Genomic DNA, 13,654 nt, shown 5'->3' with positions numbered 1-13,654 from the left:
AAAAAATTGCATTGTCGGAAAAGTGCTGTGGCTGAGAGACAATTACCGTGTGTAAATGTGCAAGGATCCAGGGAGGACTTGGCGCTGAGCTCAGCAGTTCTGCTTTAATTTAAGAAAGCAGACGACGCAAATAACAAACGTTCCTTCGTCGTCCAACACTGTCGGTCTAATTTACAACAGAGCAGCAGTTTTTGTCTCAGCATTGAAAATAAAAGGTGTAAAAAGTGTCACTCGAGTCATAATATATATATATATATATATATATATATATATATATATATATATATATATATATATATATATATATATATTTGAGAGACGTGCAGGTCTCACAAACATCAGGCTTTGAGCGAGGATCTTGATAGATGGCGTCCCTGTGTTGTATTTGGACATATTCACTGTATGTGGTTAATAGAGGGAGCTGCCTTTCCAGGGTGTCCATTGGCAGTTAGCCGATCCAACCTAGCCAGTCCTACTAATCGATGCCAGAAAAGACCGCTCCTTATAAAGAGTGTTTCAAATGACAAAAACTATGAATTTGGTTTCAACCAAGTCTCTGTTTTTATTTTTGTAGGAACTTGTGGCTGAATTACAGAGCGCACACACACACACCGACTCCCCCCGCCCCTCTTACCTGAGCCCGATTCTCACATACCCAGAAGCACCATCCTCGTCCACTGGATCACTTTCATATCAACCCCGCCGCGTGTTCCGTCCGGATCAACTCACCCGCCCAGGGAACCGCCGAACCGCCTCTGGTCTCAGCACCGCGGGGGGACATGAGTGACAAAAACGCCGGTAAGCAACTTCCACGTGTCTGTTTGGTGACTGACAACTTAGTTGTTGAGGAAAAAGTGCAGTCCGGACTGAAGCTGGATGCGGTGTCGGTGTGTGGGCGCGTCTCCCCCGCGCTGCTGCAGCGGGAGGCGCTGCTGCTCTCACCCGCCTTCGGTGCTCTGTCCGCCGGCCTCTGCTGCTCTGCTCACCCCGGTGTACCCCTACAATCTCCGGAAAGATCCGCGGATAAGATTCCACAAACAGTGTACGTGGAGAGTAGCGGCAGTGTTCGGGCTGTATAGAAACTACTGTGCCAGTATGGGCCAGTTCTGTGAGAATATATGAAGATAAATGCTTGAGCTGGAGGTGACAGCAGAGCTGCTCTTTACTCCCGAAATATTTTTAGATGAGGGACGGGCTGCCCTCTGATAAGTAGGGTAACTTTGGGACGCCTCTGTGAAAACACATCACCTGCAGAATGCTTGTTTGCTTCAGTCTGATGAAGGAAACGTAATTTTACATGATTTATTACTAAAGATTGTGCTGGTGTTTTGCATCAAGTTGCTATTTTTGTTTGTTGACTAGTGATTGAATTATGGAGAACATTAAGTAGTAAAGAAATGACACAAACACGACTTGTAAAGCAAAACAGTGTTGCTAAATATTAAAACGCTGTGCTGCCGTGTGAAACACGACATGTTTCATATCTAAAGATGAATATTGAAGGCGGCTCAGATGAAACAACAAGGTTTGTTATTGTCTTATGTCATGCTTTAACATGTTTTATGGTCCGAATTTTGGTAAATGTATATAGTAATAAATAAAATGGGGAAAAAATGTAACTTTTTCCACACTTGGCGAAACACAACCTGAACATGTGGAAAATATACTTCATTTTTTCGTCATATTGCACCAATGAAACGCAGAGTCAACTTCAATTTATATGGACAAAGGTTTATGGATTTTTACAGTAAATCATTCTTATAAATACTGGCAAACAACCTTTGCAATTAAGTTCAATAAGTTCTACAATGTTATTTAGTTTTCCATGAAGCTTTACTTGCGGACCTCCCCTTAAAATGAATGTTTTTTTCCTCTAATGGAAACGTGTTTTTACACCCCCCAACTGTTTTCTGTAAGATGTTTTATCTTCAGTTAAGTTTAAATCAATAAAACAACTTGGATGATTCAGTAAAAAATAGAATGAAAACACACAGATTCTTCCCCGCTTGATCGCTAGATCTATTTTGTCACAGTGCTGTTTTATTCTAGTGTTAAATTATAAAAAAAGTGGCTCGTTCACAGAGCAGGCTGCGTGACCTGCAACCATACGAGTGAATGACAAAGCTTCCTAAATCCATGTGAAACTCCAAAATCCAACCTGGTCCGTGTCTCATTGTCAAAAACTGAACGTTTCATTCAAATACATGTCTAGTTATTTTGCTCACACTGGACCTTGCTGAGCAGCTGAATGTAGCAGAGAGCGACGTCAGATCTGTTCAAGTTATCTGACTCTAATTGAAAGCAATGGACACAAAAGGACAACATGAGATGACATTCAAAATATGAAATAAAAATACAGAGTTTTGTCTGCTTGTGCGAAACAAAAGTCAGCTGAAGGAGGTCTGGCGATGTAAAAGCATCTACAGATGTAGAGTGGTGGATATGAAGTCACATTCTAAACACAGTTCAAGGTCAAAATAACAAAATTAAATATGGTGAATTCTAGTATTAGTATTATCTAGTATTAGTATTATCTAATACTTACTATTATCTAGTAAGTATTTTTGAGCAGTCACAATACTGGCATCAGTTTGCGAAGCCATAAAACATTACAGTAATTGCTGCTCTATTAGATAATAATGTGCCTCTGATGTGTGTTTTTTGTTGCCGTATTGATCCAGGACTCTGTGGCGAGCGTAGCCCTGTTGTGGTTTGATGCTCAGACGGAACCTTCAACCTCAAGTTTGCACACTGGGCTGTTTTTGTCAGAGGTGTTTGGCAGCTTTCCGTGATGCAGCTGTTAACAGATTTGCTGGCTGCGCAAATCCACTTTATGCCGTGCAGAATATGAGAATACGTCCAGGTAGTGTGCCTCTGTTTCTGCTTCAGCTAGGAGGGAGTGTGCTTCTGATCTCTCCCCTCGCGCCGCAACATACATGAAATAGAGCTCATGCTGAAGGAAGTGTTGGATTAGCAGAAGCTTAGAGCTTCATCTTCACTGCACGTCTTCAAGTCGCTGACTTGTGTTGCCTTCCGCGACGTCAATCCCTGAAATCTATTAAATGGCGGAAAATCATTGTCATTACTAATATTATTTTTTTTACATATATTGTGTCAATATTGGCTCTGTTAAAAGCTACATGAGTAAAAATTGTCAAAGACCATAAATTAACTGTGATATGGAAAATTATATTTTGTGCACTTGACACACATTTCTGGTAAATACATTTTAATTCATATTTCGGTCAAGGCTTTAAATTAATGCCATTTATTTTCTTAGTTCCATGTGGGCCAAAGACCCCCTGACAGCTGCTCTGCACTATAGTTTGCTTTGCATTACTTGTCAGTTTATGAATTTTTTAACACGACACAGAGGGTAAACTCTGCATACGTTTACTCACTCACTGCTTTAGCTTTCACTGCCATTTTTTTTGTTGGTGCCAATTCAGGCTCTGTAGCTTTTGACTGCACTGATGCTCTATGCCGATGATGTCCTCCTGTTTGGAGTTGCCTAACAGCACGGGGTGGGCAATGGATTTTCCGTTATATAGTGGCACTGCTGTGTGGGGCCGTCATATAATGAGATTTTAATTTTATTGTTTTGTCATCATTCCATGTTCATACATTTATTTAATATATTTTTAAATAATAAATACTGAGGACAGTGTAATGGAGGAATGTATTGTTCATATTCAAATTTATATTCCCCATAAACCGATGAATGAATTTATGGTAACACTCATCTATATTGCATTATTAGTAAAAATAAAGCCTCTACAGAGGTTGAAATATATCTATATGTATACACAAATAAGACTGTTATTTCAAATTCTGCCTCTTGTAATTGAAATTACTATCATAATTTGTTGTATATAACAATGAATATTCACTTCTTTGAAGCCTTATAAGTGCATTATAGATTACACCTGTGAGTGAAGTCTGATCAAAATAATAAAAAAGTCAGTAGTCAGTAGCGTGTAATATGAGTAATACATATTAGTGAAATTTGAATTTGAAAAGTAATTCATTATATTAATAAAAAATATACATATTTTATGAGTCAGTAACAACAATGCGCTTCTTCCTGGATGAACTGATAAAGGTATAAACGGTGAATAGATACAGAAGTGGACTGTTTCATTTCAACATGCTCAGCTGGACGATGCCATCATGAGGACCGGATTAATAAGGTCAGAGGGCCGTCTGTGAGCCCCGCGCCACGGGTTTGCCGAGGTCTGGAACAGCACGTTCTGTCATGACTTAATGTGCTTGCAGTGAGGGTGAGGATTCCTGATGCTGGAGCTCGAGAGGTTTAATGAGTTTGACTCAGGTAAAGCTGTACTTTAAGGCAGAGCAGAGCCACAGTCTTGTCAGACTGACTGGAGCTCAGTTTGTCAAGCAGAGGTACCAAATCCATCCTGTCACCGTGGGTGGGTTTTCCCCCTTGTGTTCTTTTCTTGACTTGTACATTTGAGTCTCCTGTCTGCTCTGGTTCCCTCTCACCACTTCAGTGATGCACCTTCCTTGTGCCGGTGGTGCCAGCCCTCACCCCCTCACCCCCCCTCCCCTGCGGCCGTCACCCTCTCTGACCTTTCCTTATTTGCATGGCCGCTGTTGTTAAGGCATTTTGCTGAGCCGAAACCTTCTTCTCTGTGAGGTGGTATTATTCACGGGGAGGACGAGGGCTCAAGGTGGACGTGACAGTGTGGAGGTGCTGGGAGGGACAGAGAAATACTTGACTTTGTCTCTGAATTCTCACCCGGTTTTCTCTCACACTTTCTTCTGTTTAAGGCTCTCGGGATGTTGTCGCTGGTTCTGATTCATTTTTGCCGCTATGGATGTTTTTGGCGCCACCTATGGAGGAAACTGTGGCTGAACATTTCGTTGCCTTATGACTAAAACATTTTTTACGAGTTCGTTTCATCACATTTTTAATTGATTATTTTATCAAATAGCTTATTTATTTTTATCATAAATTACGTTTTCAGTTATCATTGCGAATGTATTACTATTTTCACTTTCAAATATTTTTTTATTGTTGCACATTATTTTTCGGTAATTCATTCATCTTAATTCCTCTTCTGCCATCTTAAAATTCGATTTCACTTTGTTTTTTTCTTCTTTTTTCCAGAGGCTTTCATTCTTTCAATGTTCTTGTTATTTAATTTTCACTTATGAACTAATAGTACACATCACAAAAAATAAATAAAAGTAAATAAAATAAACAAAACACCCACTCTTCATTTTACGGGCGATGACTTGGTATCCACTTTTTACAACAATCATGACTCACTACAACAGTTAACAAAAATAGTGACAAAGAAAGGTGAACTTTCCATGAACTTTTCTGTTCCATGCTTCTCCCTCATTTCCCTTCACTACTTCCTTATTTCCTCCACAGGCATCCACCCTTTTCCTCGCCGATCTCCTCCATGGTCTTATCTATACCACTCAAATATGTTTCCTCAACCATATCCTCTTTCCTGTATTTCTCTCCTTTTCCTTCAACCATTCCTCTACTGTTCTGTCTGTTTCTTTATGACTTATTTCTTTAGATCTCTTCCTCTCCTCTTCAGAGATCTCCCTCTTTTATCACCATTCCTCTACTGTTCTGTCCATTTCTTTTGACTTCCTTATTTCCTTCGATCTCTTCCTCTCCTCTTCAGAGATCTCCCTCTTTTATCACCATTCCTCTACTGTTCTGTCTGTTTCTTTATGACTTTCCTTATTTCCTTCGATCTCTTTCTCTCCTCTTCAGAGATCTCCCTCTTTTATCACCATTCCTCTATTGTTCTGTCCGTTTCTTTATGACTTTCCTTATTTCCTTCGATCTCTTCCTCTCCTCCTCAGGGATCTCCCTCTTTTATCACCATTCCTCTACTGTTCTGTTTCTTTTTGACTTCCTTATTTCCTTAGATCTCTTCCTCCCCTCCTCAGAGATCTCCCTCTTTTTTCAACCACCCTTCTCTCAGTTCTCTTCCAACAGCTTCCGTCAGTTCTTTTCTGTCCTCCCCTCCTGTTCTGTCACTTCTAAACCCCCCATCCTCTTCACTTCTCTCCTCTCGCGCTCCTGTACGTTCAACTTTGAACTCCGCAAACAACGAGCCGCGTCGTCACGTGACTCCCAACTGAAAGTACTCTGCTTTCTTCCTAAAAAAATGGAGTGCAGCAGTGGTCTCCTCTGCATTAGCTCACCACTGCCCGGCTCTCCTCTCTCTCTCCTGCAGTTTAACTTCTCTCTCTCCCTCTCTCTCTTCCTCATTCTTCTCTTTTTTCCCTGCCATTACGTCCGTTGCTGGTAAACCTCGCATCCAGGGGGGCGCAGGAGGAGGAGGAGGAGGAGGGGGTGCACAATTAGGAGCACATTGTAACGTCCTTGCGTCGCCTGCCGGAAGAGGAACGCGGCGAGTGACCGTCGGAGAGAGAGAGAGAGGGAGAGAGAGAGGGGGGGTCTCTTCTCAAGATGCCCGGTTTTAGCGTAATTTGTCCCGCAGCCTGTGCCCTTCCGGCGGTGCGCTGCTCTGCGATCGGCTCGGCGATGCTGCCTGACCCTGCTGTGTTGTGGTAGCGCTTGTTCGGATCGAGGAAGGCTCCATCATCCCAAATCAATGAGGATTCTGAGGCCATTCCTTCAGAAAGGAGCGCATATGCTGCAGTGTTTCTGTGGACAACGATCGAAGTCGACCACTATCACCAACGGTGAGAGACACAAACATGTATCGCAGCAGCCACTGCTGCCTCGCATCATTTGCATGCTCAAATTCAACAAGGAGAGGGGGGCAGGATGGAGCGGGAGAGAGGGGGGGTGAGAGATGGTCTTCCGAGTCTGCAGTGGTCCTGAGTGGAGTGTGCTGGTACCCAGCATCTATGTTTGTGCTGCATCTGAACCGGGCCAAAAAGAGAGAAAAGGGAAAGAGGAGAATGCAGGGATCAAGTCACCAAAGTCCCCAAACAAAAGCAGAATCAGCAGCAGGGATGCAGCCAGAACTCCTGCCCAGAAGCTGACAAACTTTTCAGCACATCATCTTAAATCCTGGTTTACTGCCACCGGAGGACAGTTCACCCTGGCAGGGGGCACTTCCTGGACCAGCATCGCCCGCGCTGAGGGGGTCGAACTCACTAGGGAGTACAAGTATATAGAAGTTAATTCTGTGTCAAAAATGACCGTATTGAAGCTCCAGTTTGTGAAGTGGAGATTGGATTGGAAAAAAGTATATATTTAGAAGATATGTTCCGATAAATAGGGGTCTTTTTTCCTGAAAGTTCAAGCTAACATGAGTCTTCGAAGGTCAGTGTTGGGTCTGCTCTTAAATGATCTGAAGTGTGATTTAAACTGTTGGCTTTCATCACATGGACTGGTTCAACTGTTGCAGTGCATTATGGGACTGTTGTGGTTATAAATGATGGGGCATATTTAATAATTTCCAGGCTGGCTGACCTTCAGTTTGCCAGGCCTCGGAGCTGTTGCTTGTCTTCATAGCTCAGCTGCATATATGTGACATAATTCATGTGCAACAGTATCAGGAAGTCACAGAAGTGTCTGAGAATATGACTACAAATTCAACACATTCCGTGTGGTATTTTCTAAAAATAAATTAAGTAGAGTAGATATTTACAGTACAGGGCTGAAGTAGAATTAGAAATGATAGAAAGCTAATAAACAATCGAATGCTAAAGTTAAAAATATTAAATAACTTCGTACTACCTTAAAACAAATATTGACAATGTTGACACAAATGTTATAGTAAAGGTATTTGAAATATAAAAGGACAAAGTTATTAAATGATAACTTGGGATAAAAAGAATTTAAAATTTTCTGATACATATTCTCACATATACTTGTTTTTATTGTCTTTAAAATGCATGTAAAGTTTTGTTGATAAAGTGAAATTAATTTATCTTAACTTCACAATCTATTTTTGAAAAAAAAAAGAAATTAAACACACTTTTTATAAATATAAATAAAAACTATGATAAAAATTACAATGTTTCTGACAAAGTTAAATGTTTGGAAATATATGTTAACATTAGCGTATGCGAGAAAAACACAAAATGCACGCAACACTTCAATAATAATGATTTATTGACAAGATAAATGCTTTAAATAACTCATATATTCAAGAGTATTTCTAGTTTCTGGGATGTTTTGAGTGGAAGTTAAATAAAAATAACAAAGAAAAAGAGGCATGAATAAATAGACTTGGTTCTTTACTGCCAGTGTTTAACTCTGACTCGAACGTCTGTCAAAGTGTTTTTGAATCACTATGAGATGCTTCTCCTGAAGGACTCGTATGAACCTTGACCTGGAGGTGCTGTGTTTCCTTCCTCACCTTCAGTGAGGATAATTTAAGGAAGTTACATAGCTATAAAACAGTCAGAAGTCGGTGAGAAACAAGAATATAAGCCAGCATAACTGACCAAATATTGCACTTGAAATCATACCGTGCACTTAAAGACACGTGACGCTGGCGCTGAGAGTGACCTGAGTCTTGGATGTACTGTATACAAGTCAGTTCAAGTTCCCCATCTTCAGAGAGGAGCCACTTTCAGCACCGCACTGGAGCCTCAATGACACACAGACACACAAACACGTGCTCCCACTCAACAGTTGCTGGCGTGTGGCCGAAGAATCCTGCCATGTCCTCTAGCATCGCTGTTTACTGCAGTGCTGCTTCCCTCCACCGCAACAACACGCTGATCGCACGCAGAAAAGCCTAAACGCCGCTGAGTTACGAGACTCTCAGGTCGCAGCTGTAGCGCCGCTCAAATTCAGGGCAGACAATTAGAAAGTCCATTAAGCACAGTTGATTCCTCGGAGGGAGTTGGACCAAATCAGCACACACACTGGGATCTGTTGGACTTGAAGCCGCTCTCTGCTGCCTCTCTGCTGCACGGCCACTCGGACCCGAGTGTGCCAGTCAGCTGACGTGCAGAGAGACGTGTGCAGGTGTGTGGCTGTCACTCATGGTCACTGACAGTAGAAGAGTGAGGTGCTGGAGAGCAGGTGAACATTCCGTCCTTGTGCTCGATGTCTGATGTGCTGGATAAATGTATGAAGAGTCAAGTCACTTGAAGAGGGGCCAAGTGTGATGAGCAATGACAGAGAAACCCCTGTTGCTGAGTAATCCTCTGCATTTGGATAAAATGTAGATGTCTACTTGATGTGTACAACTTTATTATAGAAATTCAAATAAAAAAATTCGATCTATCCATCCATCTATCCATCCATTAAATACATTCATTAAATACATTCTAAATGCATTTTTTTGTACGTTTAAAATGAATCTAAATTGAAATTAAAATGAGGTGAACATCATTTGTGGATGAGAACGTCAAATTGATATGTGTAAATGGAGGTAAAATATGCATTTTTAAACATAAAGACGTGGGAAAATAAACATTAGAAAAGGCTATTTATGTGTTCTATATATTCCATGTGTTCTATATATTTAGGCATGATGAAAATACTACTGTCAGGCTTGAACATTTAAGAGTAAAGAGACAATTATTTTGGGGGTCTAATATTTTGAGTGGTCAAAAAAAAAAATCAGAAACAAAAAAATAATATTGGAATAAAAATGCATTCTCAACTTAAAAGTAAAAAGGTAGCGAAGTATATTTTCATTTTATGAACAAGTAATTTAAAAACGTGTAGTTTTAAAATCAATAATTGGAGAGGGGGATATTATAGGAAAAAGCAACATATAAAATTGTCTTAACACAAACGTATAGGAAAAAGCAACATATAAGATTGCCTTAACACAAACGTAAGTCAAAACACACAGCTTGAATGTGACAGGTATTAAGTATATTAATGGTTAATTTCAACATAGTATAGCACTAAAACAACCTCAAGTTACACCTGAACTGGCAGTCAATTTTTTTTTCAGTATCCTGAGATAATAAAACAGTTAAGATAATATAATATTTTGCTTAAAATTAACTACAAACTTTTGTCTATATTGTGTTTGTAGTGGACACTTGAAGAAGGAAGAAAATTCCATTTGTGACAGAAAATGAGTGTTGGATATTTAAAGCACCTTTTGAAGTGTTGCAAGAAAAGTTTGTTTTTATGTTGTTATTATTTTATTAGTACGTATGAGCTGGTTAGAACTCCTGTTGCCTCAGTGTCTAGGTGGTTGACCCCTGACCTGTAGCAGTGGTGCCTTGTCTCACATGTGCCAGGGTCTCGTGTGAGTCGGGCTGTGCTGTGAAGCAGAAGCAAAACTCCCAGCACAGGTGTCAGGGTCTGTGTTATCAGTGGAAAAAAGCGGACAGAAAAGAGCTTAGCCAAAGGGCCGGCTGAAGAGATGCCATGTCCACTGGCTGTGATCTGATGAAGGAAGTGCCGTCCCGGCGACCTGATGCTGCTTCAGTGCTCGATGATGATGATGATTGAAACATGCTGAAGTGACAGTGAGACCTAATGAAGAGCCTCTGTGGGTGGAGAGATGAACAAAAGGTCTTTTGTTGGTGAGCAGTGTCGTTCAGAGCGTCACGATTACAAAGGACTTCACTTCTCTGGGAGCTGTCTCTCCCTCTCCACGAAACTGCAAGCAGTGAGTGTGAGTGTGGACGTCTGTGCTCTCACCAAATGTCAGCTGTGACTTTCTCACACTGACGCTGGAAGAGATTTGTTGGAACGTACATGAAGTGTGTTCTGGTTGTTTCACATCGATGACCTGCAGGGGGCTATTTTGGTCTTGGTTTTGGAGGAGAGAACATCCGAGACTGGATTCTCTGAAGGGCAGCTCGAATACATGGAATACTGTAACTAAAAATAAATAAATAGATAATATATTTATAATTGTAAATATTTAAAATATAAAAATTACACTTTTTATGACCAATAAAATTATTATGGTGAATTATTATGACAAATGAAATGTAGTCATTTAAACTGGACATTTAAAACCTACATTTTAAAATCATTTATTACAAATGAATTTGGAATAAAAGTATAATTAAATAAAAGTCATTTGGAATTCAAGCAGCATAAATGTTTACATGCTTGAAATCAAAACTACATTACAACATGAATCATTGGTAAAATTAACTAGTTTTAATGACATGAAAAATCCGTCAAGATGAATGTGATGACCATTATGCTGCTCAGTGTCAATGCTCAATGTACTTACATGCTTCAATGTGAGTCATACATAATTTACATTTATGTGACAATAATGGTACAAGTATGTTACGAAGTTGATTCAATCAGTAAAAGATCAAATATTTCAGAAAAAATTAGATCATAAAGATGATAATTTAGAAAAAAAAGTATATTAAATCATTTTAAGTAAGTAAAATAAAGAGTATTATTCGACATATTGTGAGTCTGCTTTGAGTAAAACCAATCAATAAAAAGTAATTTTCATAAAGATGCAACAAAAAATAAATATAAATATATATATAAATATATAATGTGTATGTGTGTGTGTATATATGTATATATATGTATGTATATATCCATATATACATACATATATATATATATATATATATATATATATATATATATATATGTGTATATGTGTATATATAACATATTTTTTACATTTTTCAGTTACACTTGTACACCAAGTCCATATTTTAAAGCCACAACCCGACTCAGTTTAATTATGATATAGTCCACATCCACTACAGTACGCTGCGTCAGCGCTACTTTCATGTAACTGGAGGTCAAGCACGCGATCAATAAAGTTGTAAAATCATAAATTCAAATTGGCTTTGAGAGTGGAGAAAAGTGCCGACTCAGCTGTTTTCACGTAAACAAGTGCGCGCATCATTCACTGAGCCAGATATCTGTGGTCCAAACAAGGCCGCGGTGAGAAGAAGTGAGAGCGCTGGGAACTCTGCCAGAGGCACCGTCCATCCGTCTCTTTGTTGTTCACACCTGATGTACAGAGTTCACTGTGACGCTTCACTTCCTGTTTGGTCCACGTCACGGACAAGTTCAGTGCGTGTGATGCTGTCGAGCCCTTCGGCTTCTGTTCCGTCTCCACTTGAACGTACATGTGTGTTTTCTGTTGAGAAGCCCATGTTGCTTTGCCTCTATTAGTAGCTTCAGAACTAGTTATTTTTCTACTTTCTGTGGTATAATACCAGTGTATCTCTCATTTAGGTGTGATCCAATAATCATTTAACAGTCATGACGTGGTCACTGCGCCAAAATTCTGATGCGAAATTTGATGAAACATTGAAATGCCAGTGGGTGTTTGTGTTAAGAGGTAAAGTGATGGTTAACATTCTATTCAGACTCTCACTTCCTGTGGAAAGGGGAAGTGTTTATTTTTTTCAAACTACAACTTGAACTGGAGTTGAGGATTTGACAGACCATCACACCAGGATCTTTAGGTGCATTTCATGAATGTTAACACAACGCAGCTTGTTGCTGTTGGCACCACACATCAAGCATGTGTCATACTACACAGGACTCTGCGTAATAATAGTAAAGTAAATGCCATGTGACCATTTTATTGTTTGTGATTGGCTCAGCTGCTGCGCTGACAAGGCACTTTTCACTTCAAGAGGAAGCTGTTTCCTCTGGAATATTAGGTCTTGTATTTTATAAGCGCCATGTTGTGATGTACTCTGAAAACAGAGGTGATGGATGGATGCAAGAAGTATGAGGTGTGGGGTCGTGCCCTCTGTTGACTTTCCGCCATTGTTGGACACCTTTTTTTAGCCAATTCCAATTGGCTCAAATGGACAGCAGGTGGCGCTAGTGTTCCTGAATGTTCTCACGCAACACACACGCACAGAAGTGAATAAGAAACTTTGTTTGCGTTGAAAATAGGTGCCGTTTGTTTATTTTTCAAACAGTGAAAGCAGTACATAATCTTATGTTGCTGTTGCAAAGTGCCCATCAACATGTAAAACAGTTATAAGGCTTGAACTGCGCCTGCCAGCAGCTCTCGAGGAGCTGTCCACCAAGCGGTGCTGAAAGAGACGCCAAAGATGATTCAGAGAACGTGATAAAAAACGGAGCCAAAAGTAAAGGGACATAGCCATTCTACTCCTGAAATCCTGGTCTGTATTCTGCGAGCGCTTTGACAGTCTGGGATACTGAATGACGCAATAGCTTCCCCAAAAAGATGAGACGATGATGTCACCGGATTCTTGTAGTTCTATTGTCGTCCACTAGATGGCAGCAAGCACACACAAGTGCCGTGTGAGCGCTTCCAAAACGACGACAAACTGCTGCACTCAGCACGTTCACGACGCCTGAGTGATTGACAGTTTCACCCGCAAGAAAATACCGATCAATTATTTTCCGATTAATTACATTTTCTTTTTCTCCGCGCTGCTTGTAAGGATGCGTCCCATTAGGCGTGCTTTATCTTGCCCTGACAGTGATGTATCTCTCTGTGGCCTGCTGCTCGCCCCGTTCCAATTCTGGGAAAGCTCATTCTTCTGAAGCTTCTGGACTTTTTTTTTTTTTCCTTTCGCAGACGAGCATATATCATATCCCCCCGCATTGATCAGAGTGATGAATGTTTTTTGTTATCGACACATTTCTTCTGGTGCCGTGACAAATGCCTTTGATTCTTCACAAGCTACTTCAGAATGAGACTCTTCTAAAATCCACGCTTTCGCTCTTTGGTCACGCGCAACAAGCGAAGCAGACAGTGCTGTCATGTTCATCTATAGCTCT

General features: G+C 40.3%; 1 protein-coding gene across 2 annotated transcripts in view; it reads left to right on the top strand.

Moving 5' to 3' along the window:
- Window positions 1-13,654, top strand: part of fgf12a (fibroblast growth factor 12a) — a 56,245-nt gene that overhangs the window by 2,339 nt on the left and 40,252 nt on the right. The window contains exon 2 of one of the 2 annotated variants that reach the window (XM_053882937.1): window positions 575-798. In XM_053882937.1, the coding sequence (XP_053738912.1) occupies window positions 780-798 (19 nt within the window). In that variant the 5' untranslated portion in view covers window positions 575-779. Of the gene's footprint in view, window positions 1-574; window positions 799-6,292; window positions 6,700-13,654 lie in introns of those variants that run through there. The other variant, XM_053882936.1, reaches the window with a different exon arrangement.

This window comes from Synchiropus splendidus, chromosome 13, assembly GCF_027744825.2.
Source record: "Synchiropus splendidus isolate RoL2022-P1 chromosome 13, RoL_Sspl_1.0, whole genome shotgun sequence".
Lineage (NCBI taxonomy): Eukaryota > Metazoa > Chordata > Actinopteri > Syngnathiformes > Callionymidae > Synchiropus > Synchiropus splendidus.
This window is presented reverse-complemented; position numbering and strand designations above follow the sequence as displayed.